We start from the raw sequence: 17,337 nt of genomic DNA on the forward strand, positions 1-17,337 counted from the left end.
CCATGCTGAGCTGCACCTGCCAAAATTCCCTCTTCTGTACAATGGTTAAAGGTATAGGTACTCCATTGTATCTGGTTACCCTATCCTATGCACACTTTCCTTAGAGTAAGCCCCGTTAAGCACAATGGGACTTACTTCTGAGTAGACATACCTAGGACTGTGCTGTGAGGTAGCACACTGAGTTCTCTCCATCCTGGTCACTATTGATGCACAAGAACACAAATACTGAATAATTGCGATAAATACCAAATGCAGGATAGTTACATTTTGTAATGAGAAAACCACCTTTAACCTTGAGAGAAAAGGGATGTAACTCAATAGTAGGGCATATGCTTTGCATACAGGAGGTCCTAAGTTCAATCTGCCATCTCCAGGTTTCAGAGAGGACAATTTTTGTCTGAAACTCTGGGAAGTCCATGTCAATAATACTGAGCCAGATGAACTAGTTGACTGGTTGTGTAGGAGGCAACTTCCTAGCATGTCACACCCAGGTTCTTGTGGGACAGCAGAGATCTCACATGATAGAAGCATCACATTCTTGCTGCCTTTTCCAAGTAGTCAGCAAAATCTGGAATTCAAACCAAACATTTGTGCCAAGATTTGTGCCTAAAGCAGCGATTTTCGGCTACTGTGCTGTGAATGGTCCATAGGTGTGCCATGGAAGTTGGGAGAGGGTCAGGGCCATTGGGGGAACGTGAGCTCCCCCCAGCAGCACAGTGTGCCTTGTCAATTATCCAAAATCTGATGGAGTATCTTGACAATTTTAGCACCTTCTCATTGTGCCGTGAGATGAAAAAGGCTGAAAATCTCTGACCTAGAGAGCTGGATGCAAAACCAAATTGAACAGAATACTTTGGAATACATTTATTTTAATTGAACAGATTTATATCCTGCCTTTCTACTATGTAGGTCTTCAAGGTGGCTTACCAACATCTTTGAATGAAGATGTTTTTAGTTTCAGGCTATAATTTGTAGATCTCCGACTTTACAATATGCCAAAAGATTCCTGTCCAGCATCTTATATCTGCTTTGAAGGGCCATGCTGGTTTGAAGACATTTTAAGATAGTCACAGGAAATGCCTTGAAGGAATGGCCATCCTCTCTTGCTAACATCAGTGGTGATTCTGGCAGCCTTGGTGTTGGTGGGGCAGAGCGCAACCTCTCCCTGGAAGCCATTGAGACCCACTGCTGAAGCTGTCAGTAATTGGAGTTTTACAGTACTGCTCAGGGCTGGCCCAAGACCTTCTGGTGCCTGAGGCAGTATTCCAGAAGCTGCACCCCCTTACCTGATAATGGACCAACTTCTGTTCCTGTGACACTCTAGCCCACTGTTATCATCTCCTTCACACTTCTGCTCTGTTTCTATCTTCTTTTTCCAATCCAGGGAGTGGGAGGATCAGTGGAGCAGACACCCCCTGATCAGGGGCACCCCCTGCAAATGTGCTATCTGAGACAACCACTTTAGTTGGCCTCATGGACAGGCTGGCCCTGATCCTGCTGCCTGCTACTTTTTTAAAAGAATTTTCCCCCTTCATATTGATTTGAATAAGTATTTACTGGGCATAAGATGGTAGATGAAGGAGCCTCTGGGAACCACTATCCTTGATTTTCCCAAGACCTGCCCAATTGCTGGACATAGCCCTGCACATGTGAATAATATTTTGTTCCCCTCCCCACCACAACATATTCAGCAGAGTAAATTCCTTCCATGGATTTTTGATTCTTATTCAGGGTATGATGACCATCTGTTTGTAATGAGAATAGTGCATGGAAAAGAAATGTACTCTCTCTCTCTCTCTCTCTCTCTCTCTCTCTCTCTCTCTCATGCTTACATAGATTTCTTATAAAATAATGAAAAACAGAACAATGTTCAGAGAGCATATTTTAATTTTCTATTGTGTTTTGTATGCTAGACTGCTGTGGTGCATTCTGCGGCTCAAGATTTTGAATTACACACAGCGTCAAGCCATAATGTCAAGGTTCTTTTCAGGAAAGGAAGCAACGACTACACAGGAAAAGCAAATAGCTAATCTCAGCATTGGTTTCTTTGTTTGCCGTTGTAGAGAGGAGATCACAAGATCTTCAGCAGCCAAGGGGACGGGAGGCTCAATCTCAGCAACCAAAATAAAGCATTCACATATGTAAGAAGGTATTACCATTGATGTGACTAGAGCAGGATCGTTCATCAGTCATGCCAAAGAAAATCAGAAGTATTTCAGCTGGTTTCCAAGTCTAGTCTTCTTTTACAATTAAATGATTTGGTGGGATCTTAATTTCTTTGTTTGCTGTAGAAATGTTACTCCACTGTTTGCCACTAGGTGGCCATAAAGCCTAACAGAATTTATTGCTTCTGCTTGCTGATGCAGGCATCATTCTGTAATTATAATTATAATAATTCAGAATCTTCTGTCCTTAAATAAATGGTCCAAAAGTAGTGCATTCGTTTTCATACAGTTCAGCAATTATCTACAACTATCCCAGTTCAGTGTAAGTAATTATTGTTCAGGTCTCTGCCTATATTTTATATAGATGTTACGTGTTAACATTAGCAATAATGTTCATGAAAGAAATGGAGCAAGTTAATACAATTTAAATGTTTGTACAGTATATCTTTCTTATAATGCAATGCACTTGACTTACCTCATACCCAATCACTAAGGAAAACTGCTAGAACCAGAGAAATTCTTCACAAAGAGAAATGACTGATGTTCTTATACAATCCAACTTTGATGTTACATGCGCAAAATAAGCTTCCAGCAAATCATCTAGTGTAATAGAATTGCAATGCACTTATAACCAAAAGTCGCAACCTGCTATTCAGCTATGCAGACATGTTTTGATCTCAAAGTAGCATTAATTTGTGACTTGTGGTATTCGCCTGGGTGATTCGACTTGTGACTCTGGTATCTACCTTTTATCAGAAAGAGTGTTTTGCATTACTAGGTGTCTTGCAACTAATTAAGATCATGTAATTGGAGCTATATATTCTACATGCATAGAATATTACAGTGAGCTCCAAAATGTCATTTGTAGTTCTCCTTGCATGCAGTGTGGTTTTTCAGGCTCCTTCCTACTACAAGCCTTGTACTCCTAGTTCCAAAGAGCACACCATTTCCTAGACGTTGAGAGTCCCTCTAGAGTGGCATTCAGTGTGACATGAGGTACTGCTCTTGGAAGTGTAAACAAACATACATGCAGAAGAGCTTTGCATAGTGTTGTCAACCCTCTAGGATTGTCCTGGACTATCCAGGAATTAAGTGATGTAGCTTCCAGCACCCGGGGACATAAAATTGTTAACACCCCTCCCCCACATGGCCTCCCCAGGCCTCGGGAGGCCTGCAAAAACAGGAAGTGCCTTTCTAAGATCTCCAGGAGGCTTTTTGAGGCTGTCTCAGAAGGCTGCTTTTTTCACCTCAGGCCCACCATCAGGGGTGCGGGTTGGCATCCCTTCAAGGTGTAGTACCCGGTGCAATGTACCCACTGCCTCCCTTAGCTACACAGCCTCAAGAATCTGCATTAGGTACAGGTGACTTCTGAAAGCAATCCTGGAGATTGGAACAGGATCCAATATTATCTCATGTTGAGAAACAGAAATCTGCAGAAATAGCTTTGGTCAGAGTTGGTAATATCCTATATGTGCACAGGCTTCTTTGGACTCAGGCTTATGTACTATACATATATTTTCTTGATTGAGCAGTATTGTCCTATTAATGCAGGATCAGATACGTATTATGTACAGCTTATTCTGTTTCCCTAGCAACACTGCAAAAAAAAATTATTTACAGTTGGCACTAGAAAATCTTAACTAATCAAACCACAAAAATCTGGCTACTTAAAAGACCAAACTACACAATATATTAACCACATTATTGGCCTTTGTGTACTTGGATTTGTTTGTTGTTTTTCTGAAATAGCTGCAATGGCTTTCACACGTTCCCCTGCTGTAGTCCCAATCCATATCCAGCCCCTGCTCAGCTGTTATGGAGGGGAGCAGCAGAAACCAAGCACGGAAGGGCCAATAACATGCTTAGCGTAACATGTTTTTTGGTCCTCACCGATCCGTCATTGCATGCTTTTCATTAGCTCATTCCCATGAGCTTTGGCTCAACAACTGGGAATTTCCATCATCACAGTGGGGTTATTTCTTATATCTATATCCTATGCAAATCCCCTGCTTTCAAATGCAAAACTATAAGCAAATCATAACACAAAAAGGCACTGATTATGCTAATCCAAATGTTGTGACTGACATCGTGGCCTTTGAACTCTTCAGCCCTACACCTACATCAAACACAGCAATTACCAGGCATGACAGTTGATGCCCAGCTCCCCATGTGAAATTGATCTTGAAAGAACCATTTAAGGAATGATCATATATTTGAAGCAGAGAGAGAGCGAGAGAGAGAGAGAGAGAGAGAGAGAGAGAGAGAGAGAGAGAGAATGTGCATAGAAAACGCTGGGGACTAAACTGAGTGTAAGAAAGGGAGGAGGAAACCATGTTATTACACCTTCCCCTGTTTGTTACAGCTGCACACTTCGAATTCAGCACTAGCAATAATAGCCAGAACTGAAAATAACACCACAGTACCAGTTTTCTTTCATCTCAAGAGTACAGGCACTGCATCTTCTCAGCAAGAAGCATCCTTAAATTCTATGAGGAATTTGGGATGTCCTTGTTATGAATCACCAGCAGATATCTGTGGCTGGCCTTAGGAGCCCAATTGGAAATGCTTTTGCAGGGCCTCCTCTACTAATTTTTTTAGTTCTTTAATGGAGCCAGAACAAGAAAAAAACATCTGCTACCTCTGTGCAGGTGGATACAGGACTCCTGTACCTTTAGTGGTTGTGCAGAATAAGCACCTGAATAGCCAGAGGAAGGGAGGGAACGCGCGCCCAGCCCACAGTGTTCCCCCACTCTCACCAGTCACCACTCCATCTGCAGCAACCCGCTCCGGAGCGAGAATGGTGCTGAGAGATGTGAGGGCAGGCAAAGAGTGAGGTGCACATACTGTCACCTGTATGGCACCAATTTTGGGCCAAATGGAATCAGCAGTGGGCAGAAGGGCAGTGCAGGGTCCCCACCATACCTGGGGCCCAATTGGGTGAAATTGCCCCAGTTGCCTAAAAGCACAGACCCTGTCTGTGGGTACTGGAGGTGCTTTTTCAGGTTGCTTCCCCCCTCTCAGAAAAATGATACCCTTCTGCTGTGTGCCACTGTGTGCCAGGTGTGTCATGTGGCTTTTAAAGGGGGAATGAGTGTGACTCTCACATTTTTCCTTCTCGAATGGGAAGGCTTGGCTGTGCTCTCCCATGACTTCCCCTTTTCTGCCTGTGAGATGAACAACTGAAGCCATCACATAAAACGTGAGCAATTTTCCACTGTCAACACAACCTTGCCAAATAACGTCAGCTTCACCAAAGGAATAAACAGTGTATATCCTGGTGATAACTAGCTCCTGAAAAACTGCCAACGTCCAATGTGCCAGAACCTTCCGACTTTACTTTGGGAGAGAGGTTAGAACAGCCAATTTGTTCAGTCCCAGAAGAAGAAGAAAACCCATCAAGCAGAAAGGTGAGGGGAGAGATGGTGAAGGCAGCAGACTCAGAAGGAATTAACACTCACAACTGTCACCTCTGACAAACCGCAGCAGCAGGGAGATGGACAGCAGTAGTTCTCTTTTTCTTGTCTAGTAGTAAAAGAGCAGGTGTGTGAGTGGAATCCCTCACCCCTTGCTTAAGAATGTTCTGAAGAGCAAAGAGGGAAAGCATATACAATAGCATGTCTTAGGGGAAAAATGCATCTAAACAATGTCATGCTGGGACCACAGTGAAATTCCTCTGTTTGAGGAATCTGCTGATGGATTGTTTTGGTACAGGAGCCCTGATTATTCTTTTCTTAAAACACACACAAACACCTTTTTTTTCTTCTTCCCCAGTAGGCGTACTGGAGCCTGAAAGATGCAGTATACTGTATACATTATGGACTTTTAAGGAATTTGCTTCCTTGGTGCATATACCTTTCTGGAGTCATCTGCACAGTGTGTTGTTTTTCTTTGAGGTCTTCCTCCCAAGTTAGTAATGTCCTTGCTACACATTCCTTAGTTTATGAGATTTGATCCAGCCCTCTATGCAGCAGCTGCACAGAAAGACACGTTTTTAGGGGAAGGGAGAGAAATCCCATGTCAGACTCTTCATTTGTTATTAATACTGTTTATCTTCTCACTTGAATTTTGACATTTCCTCCTCAAAATGTTATTTGTCTTGCTTTGTAGCTGTATTTACTGTTTAATATTTTTCCCTAAGAAATTATTGAGTTGTATCCTAACAACAGTGCGCGGAAATTCTTCATCACGTAGGATTGGTCAGTGTTTCTCAAACTGTGGGTTGGCACCCACTAGGTGGGTCATGAACCCATTTTAGGTGGGTCCCCATTCATTTCAATATTTTATTTATAATATATTAGACTTGATGCTACCATAGTATTTGACTGCACTTGGGAACATGTTACAGATCTGTACTTTTAACAGGCTACTATGTATATGCTTTTAACAATAATAGTAAATGGGACTTACTCCTGGGTAAGTGTGGGTAGGATTGCAGCCTAGGATAGTTAAAATTTTTCCTGCTTGATGAAGTCACTTCTGGTCATGACAGCACTTCTGCAGGGTCTCGACAGATTCTCATTCTAAAAAGTGGGTCCCGTTCAGAGTGAGAACGTGTGAGAACCACTGGGATAGGTAGCTGTCAGGATAAAACCCATTATTTATTTGCATAGAGCAGCGATTTTCAACCATTTTCATCTCATGGCACACTGACAAGGCACTACAATTGTCAAGGCAAACCATCAGTTTTTTGACAACAGACAAGGCACACTGTGCTGCCAGTGGGTGGCTCACAATGGCCCTGCTAATAAATGATCCACCTCCAAACTCCCACGGCACACCTGCAGACCATTCGCGACACACCAATATGCCACGGCACACTGGTTGAAAATCACTGGCATAGAGCAAGCAGTGCATACAATGTTCTAGAATTACATAGGCAAAATATAGACGCCCACCCACAAGGATCATACAATCTAAAATTGACATTGGGGAGAAACAGGAAATGGCAGTCTGGGATGAATGTGAGCCAATGCAGTCACACATATTTAAACTTCCATTATAGTTGGAAAGGAGGATTAACAAGATAAGCCAAATGTACTTTTGGGGGGATATGATCCCATATTCTGAGTGAAATAAAATATGAAAAATGAGAGCCAGATTCCTAGAGAGTGGAAATTCAAATAAAAGTGTTCACATTTTAAGTTTCTGCTCAGTTTGCTCGAAGCACCAAGTCCTCATTAATTCATTGATACTCATCACAGCTACAGACTTCAACAGCAGAAGGTCACATTAGTTCTGCCTTTGCCTTGAACAGAAGGGATGCTTCTTTTTTGCCTCTATGATTTATACAACTGCTGTTTTGTTGACTCAGTAGCCCCTCAGTATAATTTTATCCAGCCTGATATAGCCATCTGCAAGGCTACAAGGGAAAACAAAACATCCAAGACTGGAATTCACCAGCAACGTCTTGCAAAAACACCTGAAGTTGTTCTATAGACCTCAGTGCAATTACCTGCAGTAAGTGTTTTTTTTCCTGTGCAGGGCAGCTTTGGAGGTAGCATTATTTCAGAATCCAATAAGCCATTAGTAGGAAGATTAATCATCTCTTCAGTTCTAACTGCTCTTGGGTAATATTGATTTGGAGTGAAAGCAGAATGTTTCAGGAATGAGTCATCAACCCCCTGAGGGAAGACAAAGGGAACAGGATGATGGTCAAGGAACAGGGCATTTTCACTGTAAATGTATGCTGTCCTGATGTGCCTCTTTGTTCACACTTGAGCAAGTAATACAGAATTACTGTGTCCATTACTTATTTTTAACTATTGACTCACAGCTCCGTCATTTATCCAGTCATACTTAAGTATTTCATAAGTTTCTGTTAAGGCTCCACCTACCTGTCCTTTGTTTACCTGCTTTGTAGCCTATCCCTCCTTTAAATGGGCAAGGGAAGTGAGGTGGCACCTTTTATTAGCCTAACTAACATCGAAACACACTGCTCTGGAAGTGATATTGTTGTCTATGACATTTAAACAGCAAATACTGTAATGTCATTGATAAGGCTGAGATTTTTCTTCAAGCTGCACCTTTCCATTTAGCGAGAGTTCTCTTTCCAGCAGCTCTGAGTTCCGGATGCTTTCAAGAGTTGCCTTTCAAACACAGCAAAATAGCTTGCCTGACCTGCCAAATGTCCACATTTGCCTCCAGCGTATCTAGTCCATGAAGTCTGGAAATGCCCCACTACTCTTTAAGTCTGGGAGGTCAGAAGAGACCCAGGCAGAGAGATATTATTCCATGTCAGGCCTCACCATTTTGAGTCAACAGTGAAGACCTAAAAGTTATGCTATTTCAGTTACTTATTGTTAATAAGTGATTAGGCATAGCCATAATTCGTTATTTCTGTTTTCTAATTCTCTCACGAAAGAATCTGACTTACTTTCTTTTTTTGATTCAAAAATGTGGAAGAACCCATTAACTTCTCTGTGCAAAGTGGACTACCCTGTTTTATAGTTTGCATTGACAATTACTGCCTGTTGAAGAGCAACATAAAGCTTTTCCTCCAACTGATGACACATTTTGTCCTTGCATGGAGTTTCTTGTGCTTAAAAAGTCTAACTCAGAACAATAAATCTTGAGGTCGTCACTCGGTTTATTTGGTACAATATTGGATTTTTATACTTTTTAAATCAGATGTTATGCTTCTAGTTTATCATGTTCCAATAAACTGAGTATTGGGGAACAAGAATATAACCATTGTTGCTGCCCCTCTCCCCCATGATGGCCACTTTGCCACATATTTTTGAATTCACATATCACTGTATCAGTCCTGGAGGCCTTTGGATTAGGCTGTTGGATTAGGTTGTTGTGAGACTGAAGTGTTGATGTGTGAAGGTACAGTATGACTCTGTGTTCACAGCCAAGTCTTTAATTCCGTATTTCAGCTTCTATTCATATGACCCAGACAAACCCTACTAGTTCCCTAAATTCAAGCAGCTGTCTTTTGAGTTTGAGGTGGACCATAAGAAAGCCTCCTTGCACAAATGGACAAATAGAAGAGGGGACTGTGTTTGACATGGTTAAAAAATGATCCAAGCTTGTGTAAGGAGCAGCTCAAACTCAAACTCAAAGTTTCCCATATGGAGTTTTGCTTTAAGCAATGCCACGTTGATGCTTCCTGAACATAAGAACTGATTCCAAGTGGAAACTGAAAGAGATGCAGAAGGAGATGCAAACTGACTAGCATGGATACCCTAATCATTCACAAGTGTACAGTATTTGTGAACAGTACAGAAAGTGAGGGTTTACCTGAATAATTCTTATGGCCCAATCCTATCCTCCCCCCTGCTGGTACAGCTGTGCCAAAAAGGCGCATGCTGTATCCAGCAAAGGGGGGGGGGGGCAGAGTGGGAGCTTTGGAAAGGAAAGGAGATTTAAATCTCCCACATTGGCTCTGGTCTCCCCATTGGCACTCTGGCAGCTTCTGCTGCTGGAGCAAACTTTATGGCTGCTTTACAGCAGTCAATGCTGGTGATAGTGCTGCTTGCTGGACAGTCCAGTAGGATTGGGCTGTCCATAGCCTATTAAAGCAAATGTATACAGTACTGTACTAAGACAAAACCAAACTTTGTCACTGGTGTTAAAGTATATAATGGGACTTTTTCAAAGTGAGACTTAATCCCTGATAATACGGTTATTAGATTACAAGCCACTTTGGACAGGGACCTTTTTTACCTTCCATAAAGCTTCTAGTACACTTCTAGTATAACCCACACTAGGTGTTATATAAGATTGGATGTGACTTTCAGGCATATTTGACACCCCCCCCCCCCAGGAACATCTTGGCAGTCAATTGTTGCAATTCTTTATTTTGCCAGCAGCAGTTACGAAGAATTCCTGGAAGTCTCCCTCTTCTGTGCACTTGAGGCAGCATTTATTTATTTTACATTTAAAAACAAAAGTCCCCACTTTTGGCCCTTTTGGAAACACAAGGCAGCTCCCAATTAATATTAAAAACAACCAGTAAAAACAACTCAAGCAAACTGGCAACTTTTGTTTCCAAAAATTCCAGCCACTGAGCACGTGCAGAGTGTGTTTTCTTTGAGGGGACCCTGTTTCCATTTTGCGAGCCCATTCCTCTTGGCTGGAAAGGTCCTTACCAGACACAATGAACTTGTTCACAGGCGCAGTGTTTCTCAACCAGTGGTACGGGTACCACCAGTGATACTTGAGGAGGTATCTGGTGGTACTCACTGGACTTCTGGACACCTGTTGCCAGGGCAGTAGGAGGCTTGGCTCAGTGGGCAGAGCTCCAAAGCATGCTTTTGCGTTCTTGAAAAAGCCCTCCCATCCACCCTGAGCCTCTTACTGGTGTTTGTCGCATTGCATCTGGCCTCCCAACCCAGAAGTAACTGGTGATGATGTCACTGCTTACTTCCGGTGGTACTTTGAATAGGTGGACCATGTGAAGTGGTACGGCAGGAGGGGGACAAATGTTGAGAAACACTGGGATAAGATGGCTGAGGTGTGGCAGATAGGGAATCTGGAATCCATTTTGAATGTTCCCCTCCCCAAAAGCAGCAACACCCTGCAGCCAGAAACCTAGCACAGTAGAGGAAAATGCTGGGCTAGAACATTTCTCCAGCCAGCATTTCCCTTGTGAAAGGGGGGGGGGGGCAGGTTGAGCAGCATTGGCAAGATGTTTCCTCCCTCCCCTACAGCCTGAAGCTACCCAGTCCTATAGCCAGTGCAACCCTCCATGTGCTTACTCAGAAGTAAATCTAAATGGGGCTTGCTCTCAGGTAAGCACATGTCTAGGCTTGCAGTGTTAGAGCCCAAGCCTAAACATGTCTCCTCAGAAGTCCCATTATAGTCAATGGAGCTTACTCCCAGGTAAGTGTGGATGGGATTTGTACTCTGAGAACCCAATCCTAGCATGTCCACTCAGAAGTGAGTCCCATTATAGTCAATGGAGCTTACTTCCAGGTCAGTGTGGTTAGGATTGCAGCCTTGGAGCCCAATCCTATCCATGTCTACTCAGTGAATTATAGTGAATGGGACTTACTTGTGAGTAGACATGCTAGGATTGGGCACTCAGGCTGCAGCCCTGTCCACTTTCCTGGGAGTAAGCCCCATTGACTTTGATGGGCTGGGTAGACAGGCACGGACTTGGGCTCTGCAATCCTCTCTTGGGGCTTTCTTGGGAGTAAGCCCCATTGACTATAATGGCCTTACTTCTGAGTAAACATGCCTGAGCTGGGCTCTCAGGTGCTTCTCCTAGCCCCATTTTCCTGGGGGTACGCCTCACTGACTATAATGGCACTTACTCCTGAGTAGACATGCCGAGCTTGGGCTCTCGGTCTGCCACCTCACTGCGCAGAGGAGGGAAGCGCAGGACGTGCCTGGGAGCGCCGCGCGCTTCGTCCCGGTCCTCCCCAAGGAGCGGCCGAGCCCGCCCCTCTCCCAGCTTCCACCGCGCTTCCTCCTCTCCTCCTCCCAGTCCCCATCCCTCAGCAAGGCGGAGCTGGGCTTCGGTCGCCGTTGTCGCCTCCGCCGCCGTGTCTCCGTCCGTCTTCCAGGCGCCAAGGGGGGACTGCTTCTCCAGCGCCCGGTGCTTGGGCTGCGGCGGGGCCAGGAGGGAGAGGCGCGGCGTGGCTCTGGGGCGTCGTCCCCTCCCCGGCGGCAGGAGAAGGTGACAGGAGGCAGAGCCACAAAGGAGCGCCGGCGGCGGGCGGCCAGCGGCGTCGCCATGAGCTGGGGCACGGAGCTGTGGGTGAGTCCCCGGGGCGCGCGCGCCCCCTCCCCTACAGTGTGCCTGGGGCGCTGCTCCCACGTCGGCAGGTCAGGCCGGCGTGGCTCCCCTTGGGGCTCCCCTGGGGCAGCCCCTTCGCGCTGGGGGAGGCGGGGCACTGGCTGGGCTGCTGCGTAAAGGGGCGCGGTGGCGCTGGGGGTGGTGGGCGCTTCTCTGGTGGATGGCCAGGGAGGGGGGTGGGGTCTCAAGGAGCAGCACAGCCTGATTTGGGGGGGGGCTGAGCATCCAGAGCGATCCCAGTGGGGGGGCGTCTCTGGGTCTGCTTTCTTCCCTGCGGGGGTCCCTGGTGCGTAAAGGCGCTTCCACTGGAGAGCTAATGGAGAGGGCGAGGACACGGTACCCCCCCTTTCTGTATTGGGGGGACTGGGGAGTGGGATCGGTGCCTTGTAGGCTTTGCTTCCTCCCTGAGACAAAGAAGAGCCGGCCGGACGCAGGCTGGTGCTGACCCTTGCTGAGCGCACCCCTGCTGGGGAGATCAGCCAGTGGGACCACAAGCATCTTCTGAGGACGGAACGCGGAGAGGTGGAAAGGTCTCCCGGGTTTGCTCGCTCCCTTTGGCCCTGAGTCAGCTGCGCCCTGGATCTGGCTAGACAATGCTGTGCCAGTGGGGAAGGGCTATCACTCATGCAGCAGAGGAGGTGTGTCAGGCAGCCAGAGAGGTTGGCTGACGTAGGAACATAAGAACATAAGAACAGCCCCACTGGATCAGGCCATAGGCCCATCTAGTCCAGCTTCCTGTATCTCACAGCGGCCCACCAAATGCCCCAGGGAGCACACCAGATAACAAGAGACCTCATCCTGGTGCCCTCCCCTACATCTGGCATTCTGACATAACCCATTTCTAAAATCAGGAGGTTGCGCATACGCATCATGGCTTGTACCCTGTAATGGATTTTTCCTCCAGAAACTTGTCCAATCCCCTTTTAAAGGCGTCTAGGCTAGACGCCAGCACCACATCCTGTGGCAAGGAGTTCCACAGACCGACCACACGCTGAGTAAAGAAATATTTTCTTTTGTCTGTCCTAACCCGCCTAACACTCAATTTTAGTGGATGTCCCCTGGTTCTGGTATTATGTGAGAGTGTAAAGAGCATCTCCCTATCCACTCTGTCCATCCCCTGCATAATTTTGTATGTCTCAATCATGTCCCCCCTCAGGCGTCTCTTTTCTAGGCTGAAGAGGCCCAAACGCCGTAGCCTTTCCTCATAAGGAAGGTGCCCCAGCCCCGAAATCATCTTAGTCGCTCTCTTTTGCACCTTTTCCATTTCCACTATGTCTTTTTTGAGATGCGGCGACCAGAACTGGACACAATACTCCAGGTGTGGCCTTACCATAGATTTGTACAACGGCATTATAATACTAGCCGTTTTGTTCTCAATACCCTTCCTAATGATCCCAAGCATAGAATTGGCCTTCTTCACTGCCGCCGCACATTGGGTCGACACTTTCATCGACCTGTCCACCACCACCCCAAGGTCTTTCTCCTGATCTGTCACAGACAGCTCAGAACCCATCAGCCTATATGTGAAGTTTTGATTTTTTGCCCCAATGTGCATGACTTTACACTTACTGACATTGAAGCGCATCTGCCATTTTGCTGCCCATTCTGCCAGTCTGGAGAGATCCTACTGGAGCTCCTCACAATCACTTCTGGTCTTTACCACTTGGAAAAGTTTGGTGTCGTCTGCAAACTTAGCCACTTCACTGCTCAACCCTGTCTCCAGGTCATTTATGAAGAGGTTGAAAAGCACCGGTCCCAGGACAGATCCTTGGGGCACACCGCTTTTCACCTCTCTCCATTGTGAAAATTGCCCATTGACACCCACTCTCTGCTTCCTGGCCTCCAACCAGTTCTCAGTCCACGAGAGGACCTGTCCTCTAGGAGTCCAGGAGGCTGCAAGGCGGCCAAGTAACCTGCAATCAACCATTCATTTGTATTTGATTGGAACCCCAGGGTTAAAGTTAGAGGAATTGCTAATTGCAACCTTATGGTTGGGAGATCAGGCAGAAAAAAAAGACATCTGCAGCACTGTTTCTCAAACTGTGGGTCACAAGCCCATTTCAGCCGGGTCCCTGTTCATTTCAATATTTTATTTTTAATCTGTTAGACTTGGTGCTACCATGGTATGTGACTGTGTTTGGGGAAATGTGACAGACTTTGAACAGGCTATGCTTTTAACTGAGATAGTCAATGGGACTTACTCCTGGGTAAGTGTGGGTAGGATTGCAGCCGAGAATTGTCAAAACTCTTCCTGCCTGATGATGTCACATGACTTCCAATGGGTCCTGACATATTCTCATTGTAAAAAGTGGGTCCCGGTGCTCAAAGTTTGAGAAACACTGACATTAACTGAGTCAGTGGGGAACCCTGTATTTAATATCCTAAAGTGCTGCTTTTAGATGCAGAAATGTATCTCTTCAATAGTATGTAGTGATTTTTGTCAGATACCTGACTGGCTGAGAAGCAGGCATGTAAGTCATTCTGCTATGTACATGGTTTTCTTTATCAAAAAAAATCTCATGACTAGAACTTGCTGATGACAGCAGTGGTAGGAAAGCCAGTGTAAACACAAATCCAAGAAACCAACAACAACATGACAGGATGCCTAAGACACCAGCTGCCACTGGTGTGTTGGACAGATGAGTGCTCTCTCTGTTGGCTCAATAAATGGGTGAAGTATCTAGAGTAATAGGAAATTCCCTAGGAGACAAATAATCTTGGTAGTTCATTGTAAACCATAGTGGTTGATACATATAGTTCTTGTGGAACAAAGATGATGGAGAGCTATATTAAAATAAGACATTTCTCACCTGTGTATGGCCAGTGGGTGAGCCTGTCATTTGTGCCTGTGACGGTTATGAATAATCCTAGTTTTACTGGAGTTTGAACATTAGCTTCAGTAGACTAATATCTGTATCAGTGTAGAATACAGATATTCTGTAGAATGTGCTGCTACAAATGTGTGTGTAAAAAAAAAGCATCCTTTTGTTTGCAGAATTACATTAGCCAGGACTTCTTATGTGTTAGAAGAAGGTATTTTTCTTTATGTATCCTGCTAGCTAGAATTATGATGTTGTGTACTAACGTACTGACTTCATAAGAAATTCTGTATTTTGTATGTATGCAGGTAAAAGTTCAGGTGGTTTCAGGCTCAATTCTATCCCTCCACCAATGCAGCGACACCAAAATGGCTACTGCTACATCCTGTGGGGGGGACGGGACAACAGTTATGGAGGTTTTCTCTGGATAAGGAAACACTTGTTCCCTTACCTGGGGGGTAAGCCTTCATCTGCTTGGTCAAGCACACAGGATTTGGTCCAAGAAGGGGGCTAGGATTCCATGGCTGTCACTGCCACTGAACCCACCCTCTTCCCAGAGCTGACCCACCCTTCCCCTGTCCCACTGCCGCCTTGTTCTGCCCTCCTCTGCCCCTGTTCCACCTCCACCACCTCATCCTGCCTCCCTCACTGCCTTACCTGTGTTGGCGGGCCCACAGTGATCTCCTCCGGCGTTCTCACTGGTAGTCCTCCAGCGTGCAGTGTCCTGTGCTGTTGGAGTGTGCTTAAGGCTGCCTTATGGCAGTTAACGCTGACAGAATGTTTGTTCCACCAGCGTTAAAGCTGAATAAGATTGGGCTGTTTGGCTGCAATCCTATATACACTTTTCTGGGAGAAACTTCATTGAACTTACTTTTGAGCATATTTCTAACTGATTGAGCTGTCTCAATATTTCATTTTTTAAAAAAGATGACAGAAAAAATGTTTATCTTTCTGCTGATTTAGCAACATCTTTCTCAGGTTCATTCAGTAATCCATGTGTACAAAAAGGCAGTCATGCTATCAGTTTAAAAAGATGATAAACTGACATGCCTCTAAAGTAGACTTTTGAAAGCTGACCTTTATCCTGTGTATACTTGCTTGCAGTGAGTTCTGTATAAACAGGCATGATTAAGAAGAAACACTGTAAAACTTGTAAGCTATTATGTGTGTAAGTAGCATTATTAATTTATATATACTAGAGTTTTCTAGATTTTGTTACTCGAGAAAACTACAATAACAGTTTTGCTTTTCTGTATTTCATGCAGACTATATGAAAATTGAAATCCTAAATGTGTGTTGCATTTAATGAAGGCTATTTGGATTCTAAATATTTGATTTTTTTAGAAAGATGACAGAAAAAGAATATTTATCTTTCTACTGATTTAGCAACATCTTTCTCAGGTTGTCAATTTCTTGATTTGTGCAGATGATGTTTAATAGATTGCTTTGTGGAGGCTTGCCCTCTCTTGTTATGATTGCCTAGACCATGCTTTCCAAACTGGGATGGGGGGCTATGACAGCAATGTGGTCCCCAGGATTGTGCTGCTGCTGGGGATTGGAGGGGGATTTTTTACTCGTACTTGCCACACTCCAGTTCCGGAGTCAGTTCCGGAGGGCTCCCCAGACCTCTTATCATGGTAAAAGTAGAAAAAACAGGCACTTCCAGTTTTCATCATGAAATCTGAAGTACCCATTTTTCCTGCTGGTGCTGTTTACCATCTGGGTATCAAAAAGCACTTTACAATGCTTTTATGGCACCCAGTGCCGTTACTGCACCAAGACCTTAGGATTGGGCTGTTGCATGCTATAGTAGCTAACGTATGATATATGTACAGGTGGGGCCTCTTTATCCACTGATGTTGCATCCACGGATTTGCTTTATTGTGGATGCTGAAGACCCTGGATTGCTCCTCTGCAGACCTCCCAGACGTGACCAGAATCTTGTTCTGGCCACATCTGGGAGATTTTCTGAGCCTCAGAGAGGTCGAGTCCTATCAACTTTGAGGGCATGGCCTCTCCGAGGCTCAAAATACCACCCAGAGCCTTTTTAATGCAACTTCCGGTTGTTGCTGAAAACCAGAAACTGTGTTAAAATGGCTCTGGGCAACTTTCTGAGCCTTGGTGAGGCCGTGGACATGGAGCCTTTTAACATGACTTCTGATTTTGCCAGGAGAAAGCTCCATTAGCTCCAGAAGAAAGCTACATTAGAAAAACTCTGGGCAATGTTCTGTCGCACAGCCTTTCCGAGGCTCAGAAGGGCTCTGGATGTGACCAGGGTGCAGGTGGGTCAAAAATTGTGGATTTGATTATCAGTGATTTTCAGTATCTGTGGGGGGGGGGGTACGAGAACAAATCCCCCGTGATTACAAAGGCACCACCTGTATTTTCTGTTTTCGACTAGTGGTGCAGGCAATTTCGCCCTGAGTAGTTTTTAAATATACAGTATGTCTAGCTTAACAAATTTCAACCTTTTTCACCTCACAGTACACTGATTAGTCACTAAAATTGTCAAGGCACACCATCAGTTTTTTGACGACTGATAAGACACACTGCATGGTGGGGGACTCACATCTCTCAGTGACCCTACTAATAAGCAACCCTCCCCCAA

At 45.1% G+C, this 17,337-nt stretch overlaps 1 protein-coding gene across 3 annotated transcripts in view; it reads left to right on the forward strand.

Annotated features, from left to right (window-relative positions):
• Positions 1-11,745: 11,745 nt before the first annotated feature.
• Positions 11,746-17,337, forward strand: part of FNBP1L (formin binding protein 1 like) — a 102,580-nt gene continuing 96,988 nt past the window's right edge. For all 3 annotated transcript variants that reach the window (XM_066623476.1, XM_066623477.1, XM_066623475.1), the window contains exon 1: positions 11,746-11,871. In XM_066623476.1, coding sequence (XP_066479573.1) covers positions 11,848-11,871 — 24 coding nt within the window. In that variant the 5' untranslated portion in view covers positions 11,746-11,847. The remainder of the gene's footprint in view (positions 11,872-17,337) is intronic.

The sequence above is a fragment of the Tiliqua scincoides genome, chromosome 4, assembly GCF_035046505.1.
Source record: "Tiliqua scincoides isolate rTilSci1 chromosome 4, rTilSci1.hap2, whole genome shotgun sequence".
In the NCBI taxonomy this organism is placed as follows: domain Eukaryota; kingdom Metazoa; phylum Chordata; class Lepidosauria; order Squamata; family Scincidae; genus Tiliqua; species Tiliqua scincoides.